Source organism: Mesoplodon mirus, assembly GCF_964341445.2.
Source record: "Mesoplodon mirus genome assembly, chromosome: 11".
Classification (NCBI taxonomy): domain Eukaryota; kingdom Metazoa; phylum Chordata; class Mammalia; order Artiodactyla; family Ziphiidae; genus Mesoplodon; species Mesoplodon mirus.
Window position 1 is genome coordinate 73,831,948 of NC_138987.1, and position 24,129 is coordinate 73,856,076.

General features: G+C 39.4%; 1 protein-coding gene across 3 annotated transcripts in view; it reads left to right on the forward strand.

Moving 5' to 3' along the window:
- The window catches only part of LGR5 (leucine rich repeat containing G protein-coupled receptor 5), a gene marked incomplete at both ends in the record, with an annotated part of 126,561 nt that overhangs the window by 69,414 nt on the left and 33,018 nt on the right, over nucleotides 1-24,129 (forward strand). For all 3 annotated transcript variants that reach the window (XM_082635764.1, XM_082635765.1, XM_082635766.1), the window contains 2 exons: nucleotides 3,185-3,256; nucleotides 11,079-11,150. In XM_082635764.1, the coding sequence (XP_082491890.1) occupies nucleotides 3,185-3,256; nucleotides 11,079-11,150 (144 nt within the window). The remainder of the gene's footprint in view (nucleotides 1-3,184; nucleotides 3,257-11,078; nucleotides 11,151-24,129) is intronic.

Here is a 24,129-nt window from a genome sequence, read left to right on the forward strand (position 1 = left end):
TAATCTTCCCGAGGGTCCCAATCAGAGAACAGGGTCAAGTACCTCTTCCACTCTCAGTGCTCATTCCATTTTGTTCACTCACCTCTCTCCCTCTAGACCAATGTCCAGAGAGGAGAAATCAGGGCCCACACTTGACTGCTTTGCTCTCATCCCACCATTTTACAAAACGAAGCTACCAAAAACAAAAACAAACAAACAAACAAAAAAACCTTGGATTCCTTTAGAGATTCAAATTACTGTAGAGATTCAAAGAAACATACATACTCAAAAATATTTTAGTTGGTTGTTACAACACCCAAGCCTCTGCTTATCTGATTTATCTGAAGAGGAATGTGTCTACTGTAACTTACTGGGGGTTTTTTTTGTTTTTTTTTTTTACTTTTTATGGCAGTTAAGTCAGTAAAACTAACAATGATAGGACAATTTGAGTCTTCTATATGGAGAGGTATCTTTAAGGATAAAAAAAATTTTATATGATATAAAAAGATATAAAAGTTTTTCCTATTAAGTTGTATCTTATTATAGAAATGAAAATGATGAAAGAGATATTTCTGTGAAATAATTTTAGAAACAGAGAGAAAAACAAAAAACAAAACCTTCCAGCCAAATGGTATGTGGGTCTCAAGGGTTGGAATGTAGTTGCCCAGAGATTTGTTAGTTCAAATCTTCACAGGAAAGATTTGTGTGCAGTTCTCACTATTTGTGTACTCATTTATATAAAAGTCTTTTTTTTCCCTATAGTTTATATGTATTTAATTTTTTAACTGCTAAAACCATCCCACGTGGTAAAGAAATGAGGGGAAGGATGCAATGATTTCCTTAAATTGTGGTTTTGGACAATGAGATGTATCTTCCACCAGCAAAACAAATAACTAATAGCCCATCATAAATTCCTTTGTTTTAAGACAAATTCCCCTGATAACACAGGTCAGTGGTTATACAGATTAGTTCTGACTATAGTCTGTGGCTCTGAAAGTCCTTGCCCAGAAAAGAAAAACAATTCATGTGAAATGAGCTATGATTCAGGAAATGTAACAGAAAGGTATTTACCCTAACAATAATTTAAACTAATAAAATAAATAAATAGAACGTTTTTACTTTCTCCTTTTCATTTCCAAAGTCAATGACCCAGAAACCATCAAGCTACTCAATCACATAGCAGCAGTAAGAGTCGGTAAGCCCCCATTTTCAGGCTAGGTTCTAGAACTCAAAAAATGTACTGTTGAAGTCATGACTATGAACGGGATAGTTAAGGACATTTTGGCTGAAATAACAGTTCCTGGTCAGTTTAGTCTGATCAGTTAAGCCACCTGTGATCGTCAACCAAGTCTGAGTCTGTCTTAATTCAATAAGCAACTCTTTTATAGCACGGTCCTATGCAAACCATGTCCTTCAGTTTACATATAGTACTTTGGATAACTAATCAAATGCATGTGGGTTATATAGAATATAAACATAAATATGAAATGTTGGCTACCTACGTTTCACCTTGACACAAATGGTTTGCCACATGGGATTTTTCTTTCTTCTCCACCGTATTCCACCACTTGCCTCCTCCACCACAGCTGTGTTACACCAGCACCTCCTGTTTGAACTGCTCTAGTCGCCTCCTGTGCTTCCACTTTTGCCCCCAAAGTCTATTCCGCCTTTAAAAGGGTCCTGTCAGGGACTTCCCTGGTGGCACAGTGGTTAAGAATCCGCCTGCCAACTCAAGGGACACAGGTTTGAGCCCTGGTCCGGGAAGATCCCACATGCCACAGAGCAACGAAGCTTGTGTGCCACAACTACTGAGCCCGTGCGCCACAACTACTGAAGCCCACACATCTAGAGCCTGTGCTCTGCAACAAGAGAAGCCACCGCAGTGAGAAGCCCGTGCACCACAACGAAGAGTAGCCCCTGCTCGCCGCAGCTAGAGAAAGCCCACGCACAGCAATGAAGACCCAACGCAGCCAAAAACAAATAAATGAATAGATAAATAAATAAAAATTTTTTTTTAAAAAAAGGGTCCTGTCAGAAGGACCCTTTTAAAACACAGAACTGATCACATCACTCCCCTGCTCAAAGTCCCTACTGTGGCCTCCAGAGCCCTCTGTGGAGTGACTCTGGACAGTGCTCCAACCTCACCTGCTGTCACTCTCCCCTTGGTCATTCCACTCCAGCCATGCTGGTCTTCTTGCAGTTTCTGGACCACGTCAGGCACACTCCCTCCTCAGGCCTTTTGTACCACTGTTCCTTTCACATAGGTCCCTGCATGGCTCAGTCCTCTGCTGAAATGCCCTCTCAGCAGAGGGGTTTCCCCGACCATCAACCGTCGTACCTGTAAATAATAGCCCATTGCCCTCACAACCACCGCCCATGGCTCCCTCTCTATTCCCTTGCCTACTTTTTGTATAAAAGAAAATTTTTAATGGACAGTTTTTTTTTTAATTTTTTTAATATTGGAATATAGGTGATTTACAATGTTGTGTTAGTTTCAGGTGTATAGCAAAATGATTCAGATATACATATACGTATATCCATTCTTTTTCAGATTCTTTTCCCCTATAGGTTATTACAGAATATTGAGTAGAGTTCCCTGTGCTATATAGTAGATCCGTGTTGGTTATCTGTTTTATATATAGTAGTGTGTATGTGTTAATCCCAAATTCCTCATTTAGCCCTCCCCACCACCTTTCCCTTTTGGTAACCATAAGTTTTTTTTCTATGTCTGTGATCTGTTTCTCTTTTGAACAGTATGGAGTTTCCTTAAAAAACTGAAAATAGAACTACCTTATGATCCAGCAATTCTACTCCCTGGCATATATCCAGAGAAAACCATAATTCGAAAAGATACATGCACTCCAGTGTTCATTACAGCACTATATACAATAGCCAAGACATGGAAGCAACCTAAATGTCCATCAACAGATGAACGGATAGAGAGTTTTATATACATAGTGTAAGCTATTAAGTGATTTATTGTAAAATAGGTAATTTATTATATTTCTTCTTAGGCCCTTCTCTTGCCAGCTTTTTGATTAGAGATTTAAAGAAATTTTTTGCAAAATATAACAAAACAAGGTTCTTTAGAGCTGCTTTTGGCATTCGTGGTCTGCACATAATTGTATTGCATTTTTAACAACTAAATGAATTCCACATGAAGAGAGCTATGCTTACTCTCCCTCCTCTCCCTTGAAACCCGCAGACGTCTTGCCGGAAACGCTTTGACATACATTCCCAAGGGAGCATTTGCTGGCCTTTACAGTCTTAAAGTTCTGTAAGTAAACCGGGTATTGTTTGTTATAATTCTGATTTTAGTGTCAAGTGGATGCTAATTACTTGTAAAGATTGAGTTCTTCCAATAAACTATTTAGAGTCATGAGATAATTCATCTAAATTCCAGTCTGCCTTCCTTGATACCATAGAAACATGTGATAGCTGGCTGGATTTGTGTGTGAAAAAACTTCATCTCTCCTTTTCTAACCTTAATGTCAAAACTTTGTTGCCCCTAAATAACCAACCAACTTATTAACTCAAACTTGTGAAAGCATATTTCCCTTTCCTTTTGTGCTATGAAGTTGGGGGGAGTTTTTTGAGTCATTTTGGTTCAAGTGAATAAATCACTATTATGCTGACATAATGAGATCACAGCCTCAAACCATTTGCAGAATTTGTTTCCATGTGATGCGCTGAATAAGGCTCAGGTAAAAAAAAAAAATCAAGTTTATGTTCTACTTGTGAATAGATGTAGAAAAGCCTAGTGCAAAGTAGATACAATGAGTAGTTGTTTAATTGAGAAATGTTAATTCATTGAGACTTGTAAAAAATGGGCTTTCTTACTATTTAATGTCCAACTTCCTAATTTTCTATCAGAAAACTCATTATTACTGATACCTCCTTCTTCTAGTACCCATTGTTTAATTTTCTTTCAGTTTATTCTTTGTAGAAAAGAAAGGGACCTTAGTAGAGAAAATAGATAACACAAGTTGAAATTCATACCAGGAAAGTTTTATCTCAGGGAAAACAACCTGATTTTATCTCCTTTGAGATAAAAGTTATAAACTCTAAAAAGGCATTTGATGTATTTCTGCTTAATAGACATTGCATTTCATTGACCTGAGGGATACATAGTCTATTTTAAAAAGCAATTTTATTTAAATTTAATATTTTTTAAAAGGTAAATTCAAAAGCAGAACTGTTATTTGGTCTTGGTCTACTTAGGTGATTGGGTTTGATCTCCCTACCCTTGAGTTATTTTTACTATTAGGTAGCAATATTTTTAAGTTGTCATACTTCCAAATCCTAAGGTTAATCCATTATGTGGTGAAATTCTAGGCTGTAGCACCAATTCTAATGTGCTTATATTTCCACGAATCCAGCAAAATATTTGGAACCATTCAAAATGCATCACGTAAATCAAGTTTAGATGAGACACCTAAGATGTTTTCCCTGTGTCGAGATAGGTACCACTAAGTATTTTGGAAACTTGTTAAATAAATTATATTGGAATGAATTATTTTAATTCATTGACAAAATGTATATTGGATATACTGAACTAGTGCATGTATGCACACACACCACTCAAAGTGGCATTGAACAAATTATTGCTGGAAAGACAAAGATCAGTAAGTATGGCCATGCCCTTGAAGAGTTTAGAATCTAGTGGTAGATTGTGGGATCAAGATAATGTGACCAAGACAGATGAACAGATCCCTCTGATTCTGTGGAACTACAGAGGTTGGGAAGGACTCTGTCCAGTCTGATGGTTCAAATTCGACTTCCTAGGAGAGATGTTTCTCCAAAGAGTTGACCTAGAAGCCAAACCTTGAACCAACCATCCACATAAGGTAGTCGACTGAGGGGACACTATACATAGAGACACAGAGGCAGGAGGAACCTGGGATGAACAGACAGCCCTACGCAGGTGGTACTTAAGCATTCAGGAGAAGATGGAGAGTATCTGGAGAAGAGCCTGGAGAGAGAGAAAAGGTCCTGGTCACCAGGATCCTGTATGTCATGTCAAAAAAGCATAGACATTATTATGTCCTAAGCATGATGAGAAGCCAAGAAAAAGATGTAAGCAAGAAAATGGCACTTTCAGACTTTGCACTTCAGCTGGATCGTTATCAATGTGAGGGGGATTCAAAAGGAGCAAGACCCCTGCCAGGAATAGTATTCACTCTTCTCTTTATTTTGCTGACTTAAAGACTAGTATTCAATAAGCAAATCCAATTGTCAAATATTTAGAAAGTATTTAGTGTTAGAGCAATGCTTCTCAACCATGGTCATCACGCCTGCCACATTCTGTGGAAATTTGTTCTGGAAATTTGTGGAGGCATCTTTGGTTTTCCAGGTGATTGGCATGTAGTAACTTGTCCTGTGATGAGCTGCTCAGCCCAGCATAAAGAATCCCCCTGCATCCCTCTTGACTTCTGACTGTCCCTCCACACCAAACTTCAATCAATAATACTTTCATACATAATCATACTGAAAGGTTTTACATGAAGTTCTGCATACGCCTAATAATCTGTACAGGAAAAATTAAATGGTATAAATATAGTCTCTCAAAATCATTGACTAGTTAACACAGATTGTGCATCCTGTGATTTCTACCCACATATTTATTTGAAAATGATATTAGTGCAGTAGAAGAATTACCTCAGAAACCACAAAACAAATTAAAGCTATGTAACTGTGAAGTTGTAAAATGTCTTCTTAAAAATAACTATCATTAAATTAGTAGAGAAACATGAAACACAGGGCTCTCACTGAATCTCATTAACAAAGTCTGCTTTATAAATATTTCGTATATGGCCCTTTAAAATGTTGGGAGCACAATCATACAAAATCTGTGCTGAGATAACTATATAATGATTTATTTATTTGGGGGTAGCCTGTTGCATTTTTAATATTACTCTTCCACTATCCGGCAGGGTCTACCACCCAACTACTATGCAGGTGGTATCATGACTTTCTTTTTCCAGTTTAGCCTCAATTCCCTCTTACCTATGGTGGGATGTTCTCCCAAGGGCCTCTTGAAGTACTGGAGAACAGATGCTCACCTCAGCGTGCAATGGAACTTTGAGATAGGATGGATGTTCTCTGTGGTATTTCAGTCCTATCTCATAAAAGAGAGAGAATTATTTTGATATCACTCTTATCTATAAGGAACACTCATTTGTGAAAATGTAATACCTTCTTATTTTCTCCACTGCAACATCTATAATATGTCTTGGTATGTTATCTTTGTTTTAATAAAAGTTATTTCCTTCTTTCCCATCAAACATTACATAAAATAAGTATAATCTGTTATATGTCTTAACTATAGATCTTATTCTAGTATCCATTTAGACCTCTACTCTCATTTCCCTGTTCTTGCACAGAATAACTTCTGATCATGTTACTTTTCTCATACCCAACCTTATTCATTAAAAGTGGAGGCAGGGCTTCCCTGGTGGCGCAGTGGTTGAGAGTTCGCCTGCCGATGCAGGGGACACGGGTTCGTGCCCCAGTCCGGGAGGATCCCACATGCCGCGGAGCGGCTGGGCCCGTGAGCCATGGCTGTTGGGCCTGCGTGTCCGGAGCCTGTGCTCCACAACAGGAGAGGCCACAACAGTGAGAGGCCCACATACCGCAAAAAAAAAAAAAAAAAATGTAGGCAAACATCTGACTCTTTCATAGAAATACCTCCTTGGATAGTCATATCTGAGCATCACATATATAATAATACATATATCCCTTTATTATAAACTACTTATATTTCTCCTTTATCATACAGTTAGGGCAGTACATTATGTTGATTTTTTTTCTTTAAAATGATGTGTGTAAATGGCTATATTTTTATGAATTTTATCTTAATATAATGGATGAAGCATTACAAAATATTTGGTATTAAAGGGAGACTTGGGTCCAATAGGGTTGAGAACCACAGTGCTAGAGGTAAAATGCTGAACAAGACAGGCCTGGTCCTACCATTGTGGAAAGTGACTCAAATGTTTTATGAAGTCCAAAAGTCAGTGGAAGAAAGAAATAACTGATTATATTGTAGCATGGTGAGAAAGATAATATACAAGTAATATTCATCTGGGGCCCTGATCATATAAGGAGGGTAAGAAAGGATCTGGAAAAGAAGAGAAAGATAAGAGTAATCCAGTCCTAGAAGACAGGAAATGAAGATAGCAACAGCCCTCCTTGGTGAGGACTGTTTTATATCAGAAATCTTGTTACTGTGAGCTCTGGAAGATCACTAAAATTTAAGATGATTATCCCTGTAAATATTGGCCTTCATAAAAGGTTATACTGGCTTAGTATTGCAAAATACCCAGTCCCATGGAATTCTGAACCAGGCTACCCGCAACAAAGGTTCATTTTCTTGTGTAGGCCATTCAGTCGAGGAATGGCTTATTCTCTTGCCACCAGCACCAGAACCAAAGCCACATGGAGGTGATGGATAAAACTAACCATAGGAAAGGCACAACTAAAATTCTCTCCTTCCCAGAAAAGAGCCTGGATAGCTACTTGATATCTAAACATAGGACAAGTAGGCAGAGGAAATACCTAAGGATCACGCCATTGTTACAGAGTCCTCTTTCAACGTATAATTTCCTCTCACCTGCTTCACAGTACCTGTACTTGACCTTATTTAGTCCTGTTGGCCAAAAAAAAAAAAAAAAAAGATAACCAAAAAATTTATTGTTAAAGTAGCTTGGGGACACTGTATGTAATTGTGAATATTTTACAGTTTTAAAGCTCCTCAGGGAAAGAAATTAAGAAAATATGAAGTCATCCTTTGCCTCTAGAGATAGTGTTTCAGTTTCTTTTCTCACCCATATGTGAATGATAAAAATGAAGTTGTAGGGCCTCCCTGGTGGCGCAGTGGTTGAGAGTCCGCCTGCCGATGCAGGGGATACGGGTTCGTGCCCCAGTCTGGGAGGATCCCATGTGCCGCGGAGCGGCTGGGCCCGTGAGCCATGGCCGCTGGGCCTGCGCATCCGGAGCCTGTGCTCCGCAACGGGGGAGGCCACAACAGTGAGAGGCCCGCATACCACAAAAAGAAAAAAAAAAAAAAAAAAATGAAGTTGTAAGTACCTAAACCCATATTCAGTTCGTGGTACATTCTGCTTGTATTTGCTGCATTGAATAAAGGATTATTTATAAAAGAAATCTGCAACCATGTTGTGAATGCTCTGTTTTAATTGCACTCCATAGTACTATAAATCCTTTAATTGTTTTTTGTTTCCCACTGGAATATCTTAAACAAAAACAGGATTTTCTAATTAACTCACTGAAGACCTATAAGGTTATAATGGAGATAATTTGCTCTTGTTTTGTCATTTGAAAGTAATTAAACAAAAGTTCTTTATTTAAGGAGAGATCAGGACTTAAGTGATTTTCTTTATTTATATTTTTGGTATTTAACTGGTAGAAGTGGTTGAAAATTAAATTGCTGGGAGGTAGCTCAGGGGTAGCTTTAAAAGGTATCATTAGTAAAGCTTGTTTAAGTTCCATTTTCTGAAGGTAGATATATAGAACTACTGAGAAACTTTGCAACTATTCAATGAAGAAAAGCCATTTAAATATCTCTTATCCTCTACTCCAGTTTTCCAATATTCTAGAAAGACCACGTTATAAGAGTTTCACTGTCCGGTTAGCAAAGCATAGGAGGACAGTTCCGTACACACTTTGAGCCAGTAATATATTACCTATAAAGTTTACACATCAATTAAGTCTATTATCTGTATCTTATCACTTAAATTTATCACACAATTAGCGAGTGGCTTTGAAAACATTTCTGTCAAGTTAAAATTATATTATATATTAAAACTGCTTGGAAAGGTATAAAATAACATATAAACGTAAACTTTTAATATTTAGGTAAATTATGCAAAATACGGCATTCAAGCTACAATTTTCCCAATTACCTAACCGGTAATTGAAGTGTGAACTCTCTCTAAATCTTGACTTTGTTCATAAGGAACCAATATATTTTGAGACTTTTGATTTATGAAATGTTAATTGAATTCAAGTTTAAAATAATGAAATTACTTGTTTAAAACTGTTGGATTACAAGCGACAGAATTATGATCCTTAGAAAACAGAATCTCAGCCATAGTGAGAAAAGCATAAGTTTTATGATCTCCAAATATTTTACACGTCTTATTTGATATGAGCTCATATTTGCATATATGAAAGTATAATAAATGCCTCCATATTGTAATCCGCAAACAACTCATCAATCAGATGGTATTATTCTATTCCCATCACACAGATAAAAGTCCAACGGTCAAGAAGGGTAAATGGTTTGCTTGCCAAGACTCAAAACTTAGACCTTATCTCCAATCTCGATGTAGCCTCAAGTTCAGGTGAAAATATTCTTAGAAATACTTAGCAGAGCATAGGGTGGTTCTCAGTGTGTGGTGCCTTGCCCAGCAGCACCAAGATCACCTGAGAGTTTGTTAAAAATGCAAATTCTCTGGCCCATACCCAGATCTACTGAACCAGGAACTTTGAGGGTGGAACACAGAAAACAGTGTTCTAACAAGCCTTCCAGTAAATTCTGATGACACCTAAAGTTTGAGAACCACTGGCATAGAGGGGGGTTTTTTGGCCAATTTTATTTTCTCATTAATTAAAATGTCACTATATCATTAGTTTTGAGAAGAGGACTTATCAATTTATACAGAAAGGGCCAACCTTTATTGAACGCTTACCAGGCAGCAGGTATTGTTCTATGTACTTTCACTCATTAGATCATCACAATAAGCCCTGGGGGTGGATATTATTACTGATCACTGAGATGTGGCAAGATTGAATGATTTCCCTGAGGCCATGGGACTACTGGCAGGGAAGAGGTAGTCAGATCCGAGAACCCATGCTCTTAATCATACTGTGAAAGGCGTACAACCTGAGAATTTGTACAATTATTCCTCAAGAGAATGCTGCAAGGGACAATGGAAAGTACATCAAGCTTTGGAGTCAGACATACCTGGCGTTGAATCCCAGGTAGTCATCTAATGAAAAGAGACTTCAGTTGTGGAGATGAGAGAACCAGGCAAATAGTTTCTGAAAATCCAAGTATAAATTTGTGACCTAATAAGTAGAAATATTTATTTAAAATGTCTTTTAAAAATGCTTTCCTAAAATAGTTTCCTGCCTCTGGCTTACATAGACCATGAAATGGTGGCTGGGGGTTGGGCGGAATGGCTGCGAAATTATTGTGCTATAAACATTTATGAATGAGGTAGCAAAATATAAGAAATCTAGTGGGAATTTTTCCACACTATTTCCCACTAGCAATGATATATTTTATTTCACTGTTGCCAGGTGTCTCCATTCTATAGTCCCCATGTTCTGATCAGAACTGTTGAACCTAGGTGGGCAAAAGTGCAATTGTTCACAAGAAGCATTAATTTATATCAAAATATGATCATACACAAGAAGGGAGAAGATCTTTAATATCCTCCTACTCTTATCCTTATTTCCATTTTGTCTAATCTAATTGTCATCACAGTGATCCTTTTAAAACATAAATAAGATCACATCATTCCCCCCCACTTAAACCCTTCAACAAGAGTTTATCACCACATTTAAAATAAAGCCTGCAAGTCCTTCATGAGATGTCCTTAGGTTGTCTCCCAATCTCTTGCTCTCAGTTACTTCTCCTCAGCCACAATGACCCTTTGCTCCTCCTTTAACAAGTCAAGCAAGCTCCGGCCTCAGGGCCTTTGCACTTGCTCTTCCCTCTTCCTCAGTAACTTTCCAGATGTTCCCATGTTTTGTTCCATGACGCCATTCTAATCTCTACTCAAATATCACCTCCTAAGAGAGATCTTCTCTGACCACCTTTAGAATCAAATTCTCACCCCTTGTTACCATCTATCCCAAATCCATGTTTTGTTTTCTGTTCATAGTACCTATCACTTGTCTCAAGTTATATACTCATTTGTTAATTTTAAATTATGTCACTCTTCACAGGCCAAGGTTGTGCCTGATGCTCAGCTGTTTCCCTGACACCTAGAACAGTGCCTGACACTGCTATGCCAGTTATTGTTAATTATTGCTGTCTTTAATGTTTTTTTTTCATTTGTTTCAATGTGCAGTATGCTGCAGAATAATCACCTAAGACAGGTACCCACAGAAGCTCTACAGAATTTGCGAAGCCTTCAATCACTGTAAGTATAGTTGAAATTCCAACATGCTATCAGGATCAGTTTGGGAAGGAGCATTGAAATGTCCAAATGACCATTTTAGTAAGTTCCTTGGGTGGGGACCAAACCTAAATAAGTTGCCAGTGAGAGTTTCCATTAGAGCAACAATTCTTTGCATCCTCATTAAACAATATGTATGAGAGAGACCAGTGTTGGGGTTTGAGGTTTCAGGGCAGAGACTTAATCAGAAAACATGCAATGAAAAGCCTCTTGTATATGTTGGTATCACAGGACAAAAATCCAGGATCTTGTCCTATACAGTACAGTCCCTATACAGTATTTTAGCTCCTGAATTCAAATCAGGAATAATACTTTCTCCTTTTATCTAGAAAAAAAGAGTCAAAATCTAGACCTCTTGGCATCTTCAGTTTCTTCTGTTTTTAGATTATCTGAGCTGCCCTGTAATGCAATTTTGCTGAGTCAAATAAAGGCTTAATTTTTTGAGTTCTGTATGCATACCAGGGGTCCTCAATTCAGGAAGCTAAGATCTAATGGTATCTCTTAAAGTCATACTGGGCAGGTCTACTAACCAGGAGCTTCCTCACCGCCACACACAGACATACAAACATATTCACAAACAGTCCCACAGATATACACACACATACCTCAGATTCACACACCACACACAGACACACAAACACACACAGCAGTGGTGTTGGTGTTCCTTACTCTGAATCCACAACTTTTCCATTAGGAGGTTCCACCCTCCTCTGATTTAAAACCTCTGAATGAATAAAAATTAGTTATTCCTCACACAAAGAACTTTCTCACCAGCTAGATGTTTTGGAGCTTGGGTTGTAAGCTGTGGTTCACAGTGATTATTTGGCAGCACTATGCCATGAGTTCTTGATCAGTATCTGCATCTCATCAGAATGTATAAGTGTATTGGAAATGTTGCATGATTTCCAATATCCACATGTGTGATATATGTTTTCATCTTACTTACACTGGAGGTCCTCATCTGTCAAACAAAATACTGGTTTCTGGTCTAGAATGATGAGGGAGATAAATGCATTAAAAAGGCAAATAAATATTGCAGACTCGAGTTGAACATCATTGTAAAGAATACATCGGTTAACAATTACACATAGTTCGCTTAATGTCTTTTACTGAGGTGATACAAGAGAAGGAGGAACGTGAGATCTAGAGATGCTACTTTCTTCCTTTGATCTTTTTCTTCTTTTTAATGAAAGCAAATCTGTGCTTGAGACCATTTTAAGCTTTTTATTCCAGTCGAACAAAGTGACTTCCTAGGTTCTCACCAGCCTAGAGATAAACAAGCCCACAAGAGCCCCTTTGTGGCAGGGGATGGGTCTGCTGCCTTTTCAGGAGCTCTGTAATGACATCACAGTATCACTCCCCCTTTGCGGAACAAGCCTTTTCCTGAAGGAAAGAACCAGCCAGAGCAGCAAAACACCCTGGAGGTGGGTTATCTGTGTCAGGGCACGGGGTCTAATGGCTGAATTGAAAAACGAGATAACAGCAGTGGCCAATAGGATCTTTAAACAGCTGTGAGGCAGGCGGAAGATAGAAGGATAAGAGTTTGTAACCAAAAGCCACTATCAGCTGAAAGAAGATCACAAACAGAACACCCACAGAAGTGAACCCTTTGAGAAAGCGAAAACCATGAATCTTTTGTTCGCTCGAACTGGGTGGTGCCTCTCTGATCAACGTGTTCAGATTTAGTTTCTTACCGTCTAGATGTTTATTGTTCACCAGGTGTCTCTTGCATTTGGTGTCTGGTTCACAAAAACAATGGCTTTGGAAACCTTATAAATATTTGTTCCCTGTGAAAAAGCCAAGGGTTAACTTTCTAGCAGGATGCTATCGCATCCAAACGGAGGCATCGAGATAGATCTTCAGCCCCCAGTGCACACTGGATTGTATCGGCCAGTTATGTAATGTTTGTCCGGGGTCCCTTTGCCCAGAGCACGGCAGACCATGTGAGATGATGAAGGTTGGCAGTGTGTGCAGCTATGACACTTTGTCTCACTTACATTTTTTGTGCTACTTTGATACAAGCATTAAGATATGACTCAAAAAAACATATGCTTAACCACCAACCACACAGAAACTGTATTCTACCAACCAAAGAAGTCCCCTACCCACTCTGGAGGTTTGGGCTAATGTGAGCCCTTTTAAAGTTTTACTGTTGTCCCAGATGCAAGTTGTTTAATAGTATTTCTCCTGCCTCCTTCAAGCAGTTCCGAAAATAAAAACAGATTTGAGTCTAATGGTCATTGCAAACGTGCATTCCTTATCCATTGTCCATTCATCTTGCATGCATACTTCAGCCTCCGTGCTACTTTCATATCAGTACAAATAACAAAGAGGGTGAAACCTGTCGCATCCATGACACCTGGGAGGCTTCCGTTCAGCTACCTATCCAGCTCTTCTTGGACTACAGTCAACCCTTAGACCTCCACTTAGCCCTTTTTTTAATGGTTCCTCTTTTCTCTTTCTTGAATTCACTCTATTTTTCTCCACTTTATTCCTTTCCTTGTATTATTCATTCACTCTCTAAGAAGCACTCTGCATTCCCCAGGGGCTGGGAGTGCATCACCCATATGCATTCCTGGCTTAGCAACTTCTAAAGGGGGGGCTTCTCAATTCCGGCTGCAAAGAATAATCATCTGGAGAGTCCGGAAGCCTAGGCTGCACCCCAGACCAATGAAAATCAGAACCTCTGAGTAGGAGACCCAAACATCAGGGTTTTCTAACGGTTTAATGATATAGGTAAGTGCTTCTTAAATGAAGATTGGGAAAATGAGTGTCCTAAGATGATTTGTAAATATCCTCCTGAACTCTTCAAACTTGAAATAATAACAAAGTCCATATTTTGCATTCTAGGGTAAACTAATATGAAATAAAAGTAATGGGCCTTTTATTGAAAAAGTTGCCTTGTTTGTGCTTAATTGAAATAGCTCACATCTACCTATTAGTTCTACTGACAATCTGGGGCAGATAAAGTTAGGAGGCCACATGCTGTATTATCCTGCTATTCGAATGTGTCCATGGACCGGCAACATCAGCACCTCCCGAGACATGCAGAACATTGGGCCCCACCTCTGTGTAGCTTGATCAAAAGCTTCATTTTAACAAAATCCTCAGGGGATATATATACATGGTGCATTTGAGAATTAAAATTTTTAGTGTCTATGACGTGAACAAAGCAGTCTACAAACCAAAAATGGTTGAGAACTACTGAAATAGATCATGGGTATACTTTGCCCCACCCATACAGACTGGGCTTCACTGAATAAACTTTAAGAAACTTGATTTATATTGAAGTTGGGAACCTTGCTCTGAGTAAGAAACAAATTGTACTTATATTTCAAGGGATGTAATTTTCATTGATTCCATGTAAACAACAAATATTTTGCTTTGTTCATAATGAAAACACATAGGTACATTTGTGTTCTTTGAACTCTCTGCTGATGCTTACAAACTGCTCAGCTAAAGAATAAGAGGGCTTGTCCATGTGCCAGAGCCCAGTAGCCCAGAGCCTGCCCCTGTACAATATGTACGTTAGGTTTCTGACAAGGCAATGACAGCCCAGACACCAGTTGGCCTTTTGTAATGTAATCAAATATAACTTAATTTCCTTTCTGTTTTTTGGAAAGGAATAGGAAATGTAATCAGAATTCACAGTGAATTGGATTTCACCAAAAAACTTTTGGCATTATAGTCATTTGAGGACTAGGATCAGATTACAGTGATTTGATGGAAACTCAAAACTTAACCCTCCCATAACCTCACACCTTTGTATTAATAGTTAAGAAATCGATCTATGAAAAAAAATCGTTGCTTCACTTGTTGATTGTCATTAATGATGTTCAAGCACCTCACTGTCATTAGTGGAAGTTCAAGGTGATCAAAGAGAATGACACATTCATGTTTGTCCAGTTAACCAGGATATTACTTAATACATGTTGATTTTCATGCCAAGTCTGCACTAGCGAAACTAATTGTGGAAAATGCACAATCACAAAAATAATGAGTTGGTAAACAGAAAATGAAGGGAGAATTAGACATGTCTTTAGCATTGTGTCTATTCTCCAATGAGCTAATAATCTACTTTAGAGTCAAGACATTATTTTAAAAGCCGAGAAGAATATATAACTCCTGCCTGGAATAAGATCTGCCTGAGCATCTTATTGTGACATCAGCTTAAGGGCTACAGACACCCCCCTCCTTGGACCCGGTGAAATGTCAATAACTTCACCTCAACTCTTCATAGTAGGGTTTTGCTACTAATAATCCAAAAAGAGAATAAGCAGGAAGAGGAAGTGAGGAGGAATTGCAGTGCCGAGCAGAAAGTAAGGCAAGCCTGGAACCAGCAGCAGTTCTCCACTGCTAATGTCCAGGAGCCTATTGGGTTTCAGACCCAGGCTAAAGAGTGGGAAGGAAGTAACAGAAGACAAGGAGCAGAAGAAAAGAAAGCAAAGGGAGGTAACCGAGAGGATAAGATTAAAAGATCAAAAGGGCTAAAAAAAACAAAGCAATGGTTTTAGTATTAGTGACATTATTCCTTCCACTAAAATAGTGTCCAGAAAGAGAAATTTTAAGTTTACATAACAAAAATACACCATGATCTTGGTGTATTTTGTTTTTCACAGAAGTGCCATCATATTAGGTACGCCTAGGGGTAGAGGAGCACTGAGAAGTTCTAGAGGCCAAGGCTTTTGTCTGTTGCACTCTTCGGAGTTCATTTCACACACCATGTGGAAACCAGCACGCAGTGAATTGTTCTGAAGAGGAGTTTTGCCTTGTCCCCCTCCCCCCATTTAAACATTAGGAGAAAGTTATTTTCAAAGGCGAAGGAGCCCTTTTTCCACAAGAAGAGAGAGATCAAATTGGAGCACAGTCTTCAGAATCCAGTGAAAAAGAAATGTGAAGACTTTAAGCAAGACCCAGGCATGAAATATTGTGACATCAGGTTATCTGCCCGTGCTATGATAAATCACAGACATGACAGTCATATCAGATAGACAACCAAAAGAGAACATGGATGTTATAGAATGAGAAGTAAGATGAACTTTTTTTAGTCTTGTACTGTGAAATAAAGGTTAACTTTGGAAAGTAGGTTGAACTCGGGAGAAGCTAAAAGAATGACGGCTATGGGAAGGCACACTGTGAACGGGGCAAAGTGTTTCCCCCTCTTCAGGAGAGATGGGGTCTTGATGACTTGTGAAAAGGCACATAAAGAAGCAGTAAAGGGGCTTCCCTGGTGGCGCAGTGGTTGAGAGTCCGCCTGCCGATGCAGGGGATGCGGGTTCGTGCCCCGGTCTGGGAAGATCCCACATGCCACGGAGCGGCTGGGCCCGTGAGCCATGGCTGCTGAGCCTGTGCGTCCGGAGCCTGTGCTCCGCAACGGGAGAGGCCACAACAGTGAGAGGCCCGCGTACCGAAAAAAAAAAAAAGAAGCAGTAAAGAGGCTTCCCTGGTGGTGCAGTGGTTGAGAATCTGCCTGCCAATGCAGGGGACACGGGTTCGATCCCTGGTCCAGGAAGATCCCACATGCCGCAGAGCCGCTAAGCCCGTGCACCACAACTACTGAAGCCCGTGCACCACAACCACTGAAGCCCGCGCACCTAGATCCCCTGCTCGGCAACTAGAGAAAGCCCGCGCGCAGCAACAAAGGCCCAACACAGCCAAAAATAAATAAATAAAATAAATAAATTTATTTTAAAAAAAGAAGCAGCAAAGTATAGGAACAGGACAAGGACAAAATCAAAAACACCCACAGTTATAAAAGCAGGAGCCGTCAATATTTATTAAAACTCGTACCTGCATCACCCTCGAAGAAACCTCATGAGGTGGGAGCCAAGATTATCCCTTCCTTAGTGATGAGGAAGGAGAAAACTCAGAAAGGTTAATTGACCTTCTCAAGGTCATTTGGCTTTAATAGAGTCAGGCTAGAGGTAAGTCTGGGATAAAAATTCTGGTCTTTCTGGCTCCAAAATCTGCCAATTTTACCACTACGCTATTGTGCTTCCCTGAGCAAATCCACTACAGAGAACGGGCACGCAACAGAACGCACTAATGTGAGGGGAAGGAACCTGACAGAAACAAATAGTACCTCTAGGTATATGGTTATGGAGGTTTACAAAAAGGAGGAAAAGCAGTAATGCTTCAGGACAGAAATAAATAAATTGAGGAAGGGAAGAGAACAATATTCATTCATGTGTGGACCAGTCAGACTTTTTTACTGTTTCCCTATGCATTTGGTTGTCTATTCCCTCATTACCTGGGAGATGGAATTTGTCTCCACTTTCCTGATGAGGAAACTATAGGTGAGAAAAGGGTATCTTGTTCATATTGCAAAGGTAAGAGTTGATTAGACAAAGAGAAGAGGGAAGAACTTTCCAGACAAAGGGAACTACATGTGCAAAACCTTGTAGTGATGGTGCGGGGAGAGGGGAGCTGGTACATCAAGGATCAGAAACAAGATCAGTGTGGCCAAAGCAGGAAGCATGAGGCGGGAAAAGTACAAGAAGAGCCTAGTGAGGTGGGCGGGGTCCAGACCCATTGAAAGCTCTCTGGGACATGTCACAAATTCTAGTCTTTATTGTAAAAGCAGTGAGAATCCACTGGAAGATTTTGAATAGGAAAGGGCATGATTGGATCTGTGTTACTGAAATAGTCTAGGAGAGAAAGGAGAACTTTGTCAGGATGGGGGCAGTGGAGACAGAGAAAGGGAAATGGATTTGAGAAATTTTTAGATGAAATTAGCAGTATTTGGTAATGAATTGGCTACAAAGAATGAAGGAGAAAGAGGTGTGGAGGATGATTCCTAAGTTCCTGGTTTATATAATCACATATTTACTCAAGCCCATCACTGAGATAAGAAAGGCTGGTAGAGCATGACATTTGGGGAGATAATGAGTGTGGTCTTGGACATTTTCAAAACCAAATGTCTTGTTTAAGGAAGAACAACTCAGTAGAGATGTCACATAGGCAGCTTGAAATCCAGATCTAGATCTCAAAGAAAACTGAAACTTAGGTTAGGTCCTTCTACCATGCATTTCCTGTTACCTAACACTTCATTGTAATGATTTGACAGACTACCCTTTAGAAAACATGCTCTATAAACCATGTCTGCCTGGTTTACTGCTAGATCTCCAGCACCAGGTACTGTACCTGCAAAGAAAGCAACCAAGAAATACCTGTTGAACTGAACCAAAGCATCAAACTCTAAATGATGTTCTAAACAGCTGCTCAAGATCAGCTAATCTCCCCCGCTTTGACTGTAGCCTGCATTCACTGATCTCCCTGGCTCCAAGCTCTTACCTCTGTACCCTGGTTTGTCCTCCCTGCCCTTCCTGAGCTGAGAGTTGGGTCCCAGTGTTTCCTTGAGGGATTTTGAAGGTGATCTGTCTACAAGATTTAGCTTTCCCATTGGCTTAGCTGAGGACTCCCCACTTCAAGAATAGGGTTGAGAGAGGAACCATAATATTGTCTCAGGTTGATGAGATTCAGATTAGGCAGGAGTGAGAGGATGTTCCTGAACACAAGGCTCAGAGGTACTGTGGGAAGAAGCTACAAAAGGGACTTGACTGGGACACAGAAATAAGAGAAAAGTTTAGCTAGATAAGGTGGATGAGCTTTGAATATAAGAATGGAAAATTTGGGGACTTCCGGGTAAGATGGCGAAAGAGTAAGACGCGGAGATCACCTTCCTCCCCACGGATACACCAGAAATACAGCTACACGTGGAACAACTCCTACAGAACACCTACTGAACGCTGGCAGAAGACCCCAGACCTCCCAAAAGGCTTGCCCCGCACTCCGCGCCCCTCCCTCCCTCCCGGCCTGAGTGAGCCAGAGTCCCCGAAGAGGCTGCTCCTTTAACCCTGCCCTATCTGAGCGAAGAACAGACGCCCTCCGGCGACCTACACGCAGAGGCGGGGCCAAATCCAAAGCTGAGACCCAGGAGCTGTGAGAACAAAGAAGAGAAAGGGAAACCTCTCCCAGCAGCCTCAGAAGCAGCGGATTAAAGCTCCACAATCAACTTGATGTACCCTGCATCTGCGGAATACATGAATAGACAACACATCATCCCAAATTGAGGAGCCCGGAGTCAGTGCTGTGCCTCTGAGGTGGGAGAGCCAACTTCAGGACACTGGTCCACAAGAGACCTCCCAGCTCCACATAATATCAAACGGCGAAAATCTTCCAGAGATCTCCATCTCAACACCAGCACCCAGCTTCACTCAACGACCAGCAGGCTACAGTGCTGGACACCCTGAGCCAAACAACTAGCAAGACAGGAACACAACGCCACCCATTAGCAGAGAGGTGGCCTAAAATCATAAAAAGTCCACAGACACCCCAAAACACACCACCAGACGTGGACCTGCCCACCAGAAAGACAAGATCCAGCCTCATCCACCAGAACACAGGCACTAGTCCCCTCCACCAGGAAGCCTACACAACCCACTAAACCAACCTTAGCCACTGGGGACAGACACCAAAAACAACAGGAACTACGAACCTGCAGCCTGCAAAAAGGAGACCCCAAACACAGTAACATAAGCAAAATGAGAAGACAGAAAAACACACAGCAGGAGAAGGAGCAAGATAAAAACCCACCAGACCTAACAAACGAAGAGGTAATAGGCAGTCTACCTGAAAAAGAATTCAGAATAATGATGGTAAAGATGATCCAAGATTCTATTTCCCAGATCCAAAATCTTGGAAATAGAATAGACAAAATGCAAGAAACAGTTAACAAGGACCTAGAAGAACTAAAGATGAATCAAGCATCGATTAAAAACACAATACATGAAATAAAAAATACTCTAGATGGGATCAATAGCAGAATAACTGAGGCAGAAGAACGGATAAGTGAGGTGGAAGATAAAATAGTGGAAATAACTGCTGCAGAGCAAAATAAAGAAAAAAGAATGAAAAGAACAGAGGACAGTCTCAGAGACCTCTGGGACAACATTAAACGCACCAACATTCGAATTATAGGGGTTCCAGAAGAAGAAGAGAAAAAGAAAGGGACTGAGAAAATATTTGAAGAGATTATAGTTGAAAACTTCCCTAATATGGGAAAGGAAATAGTTAATCAAGTCCAGGAGGCACAGAGAGTCCCATACAGAATAAATCCAAGGAGAAATACGCCAAGACACATATTAATCAAACTGTCAAAAATTAAACACAAAGAAATCCTATTAAAAGCAGCAAGGCAAAAACAACAAATAACACACAAGGGAATCCCCATCAGGATAACAGCTGATCTCTCAGCAGAAACTCTACAAGCCAGAAGGGAGTGGCAGGACATACTTAAAGTGATGAAGGAGAAAAACCTGCAACCAAGATTACTCTACCCAGCAAGGATCTCATTCAGATTTGATGGAGAAATTAAAACGTTTACAGACAAGCAAAAGCTGAGAGAGTTCAGCACCACCAAACCAGCTTTACAACAAATGCTAAAGGAACTTCTCTAGGCAAGAAACACAACAGAAGGAAAAGACCTACAATAATGAACCCAAAACAATTAAGAAAATGGGAATAGGAACATACATATCGATAATTACCTTAAATGTAAATGGACTAAATGCTCCCACCAAAAGACACAGAGTGGCTGAATGGATACAAAAACAAGACCCATCTATATGCTGTCTACAAGAGACCCACTTCAGACCTAGAGACACATACAGACTGAAAGTAAGGGGATGGAAAAAGATATTCCATGCAAATGGAAACCAAAAGAAAGCTGGAGTAGCAATTCTCATATCAGACAAAATAGACTTTAAAATAAGGACTACTAGAAGAGACAAAGAAGGACACTACATAATGATCAAGGGATCGATCCAAGAAGAAGATATAACAATTGTAAATATTTATGCACCCAACATAGGAGCACCTCAATACATAAGGCAAATACTAACAGCCATAAAAGGAGAAATCGACAGTAACACACTCATAGTAGGGGACTTTAACACCCCACTTTCACCAATGGACAGATCATCCAAAATGAAAATAAATAAGGAAACACAAGCTTTAAATGATACATTAAACAAGATGGACTTAATTGATATTTATAGGACATTCCATCCAAAAACAACAGAATACACATTTTTCTCAAGTGCTCATGGAACATTCTCCAGGATAGATCATATCTTGGGTCACAAATCAAGCCTTGGTAAATTTAAGAAAATTGAAATTGTATCAAGTATCTTTTCCGACCACAATGCTATGAGACTAGATATCAATTACAGGAAAAGAGCTGTAAAAAATACAAACACATGGAGGCTAAACAATACACTACTTAATAACGAAGTGATCACTGAAGAAATCAAAGAGGAAATTAAAAAATACCTAGAAACAAATGACAATGGAGACACGACGACCCAAAACCTATGGGATGCAGCAAAAGCAGTTCTAAGAGGGAAGTTTATAGCAATACAATCCCACCTTAAGAAACAGGAAACATCTCGAATAAACAACCTAACCTTGCACCTAAAGCAATTAGAGAAAGAAGAACAAAAACATCCCAAAGTTAGCAGAAGGAAAGAAATCATAAAAATCAGATCAGAAATAAATGAAAAAGAGATGAAGGAAACGATAGCAAGGATCAATAAAACTAAAAGCTGGTTCTTTGAGAAGATAAACAAAATTGATAAACCATTAGCCAGACTCATCAAGAAAAAAAGGGAGAAGACTCAAATCAATAGAATTAGAAATGAAAAAGGAGAAGTAACAACTGACACTACAGAAATACAAAAGATCATGAGAGATTACTATAAGCAACTCTATGCCAATAAAATGGACAACCTGGAAGAAATGGACAAATTCTTAGAAATGCACAACCTGCCAAGACTGAATCAGGAAGAAATAGAAAATATGAACAGACCAATCACAAGCACTGAAATTGAAACTGTGATAAAAAATCTTCCAACAAACAAAAGCCCAGGACCAGATGGCTTCACAGGCGAATTCTATCAAGCATTTAGAGAAGAGCTAACACCTATCCTTCTGAAACTCTTCCAAAATATAGCAGAGGGAGGAACACTCCCAAACTCATTCTACGAGGCCACTATCACCTTGATACCAAAACCAGGCAAGGATGTCACAAAGAAAGAAAACTACAGGCCAATATCACTGATGAACATAGATGCAAAAATCCTCAACAAAATACTAGCAAACAGAATCCAACAGCACATTAAAAGGATCATACACCATGATCAAGTGGGGTTTATTCCAGGAATGCAAGGATTCTTCAATATACGCAAATCAATCAACGTGATACACCATATTAACAAATTGAAGGAGAAAAACCATATGATCATCTCAATAGATGCAGAGAAAGCTTTTGACAAAATTCAACACCCATTTATGATAAAAACCCTGCAGAAAGTAGGCATAGAGGGAACTTTCCTCAACATAATAAAGGCCATATATGACAAACCCACAGCCAGCATCGTCCTCAATGGTGAAAAACTGAAACCATTTCCACTAAGATCAGGAACTAGACAAGGTTGCCCACTTTCACCACTCTTATTCAACCTAGTTTTGGAAGTTTTAGCCACAGCAATCAGAGAAGAAAAGGAAATAAAAGGAATCCAAATTGGAAAAGAAGAAGTAAAGCTGTCACTGTTTGCAGATGACATGATACTATACATAGAGAATCCTAAAGATGCTACCAGAAAACTACTAGAGTTAATCAATGAATTTGGTAAAGTTGCAGGATACAAAATTAATGCACAGAAATCTCTGGCATTCCTATATACTGATGATGAAAAATCTGAAAGTGAAATCAAGGAAACACTCCCATTTACCATTGCAACAAAAAGAATAAAATATCTAGGAATAAACCTACCTAAGGAGACAAAAGACCTGTATGCAGAAAATTATAAGACACTGATGAAAGAAATTAAAGATGATACAAATAGATGGAGAGATGTACCATGTTCTTGGATTGGAAGAATCAACATTGTGAAAATGACTCTACTACCCAAAGCAATCTACAGGTTCAATGCAATCCCTATCAAACTACCACTGGCATTTTTCACAGAACTAGAACAAAAAATTTCACAATTTGTATGGAAACACAAAAGACCCCGAATAGCCAAAGCAATCTTGAGAACGAAAAATGGAGCTGGAGGAATCAGGCTCCCTGACTTCAGACTATACTACAAAGCTACAGTAATCAAGACAGTATGGTACTGGCACAAAAACAGAAAGATAGATCAATGGAACAGGATAGAAAGCCCAGAGTTAAACCCACGGACATATGGTCACCTTATCTTTGATAAAGGAGGCAGGAATGTACAGTGGAGAAAGGACAGTCTCTTCAATAAGTGGTGCTGGGAAAACTGGATAGGGACATGTAAAAGTATGAGATTAGATCACTCCCTAACACCATACACAAAAATAAGCTCAAAATGGATTAAAGACCTAAATGTAAGGCCAGACACTATCAAACTCTTAGAGGAAAACATAGGCAGAACACTCTATGACATAAATCACAGCAAGATCCTTTTTGACCCACCTCCTAGAGAAATGGAAATAAAGACAAAAATAAACACATGGGATCTAATGAAACTGAAAAGCTTTTGCACAGCAAAGGAAACCATAAACAAGACCAAAAGACAACCCTCAGAATGGGAGAAAATATTTGCAAATGAAGCAACTGACAAAGGATTAATCTCCAAAATTTACAAGCAGCTCATGTGGCTCAATAACAAAAAAACAAAGAACCCAATCCAAAAATGGGCAGAAGACCTAAATAGACATTTCTCCACAGAAGATATACAGACTGCCAACAAACACATGAAAGGATGCTCAACATCTTTACTCATTAGAGAAATGCAAATCAAAACTACAATGAGATATCATCTCACACCAGTCAGAATGGCCATCATCAAAAAATCTAGAAACAATAAATGCTGGAGAGGGTGTGGAAAAAAGGGAACACTCTTGCACTGCT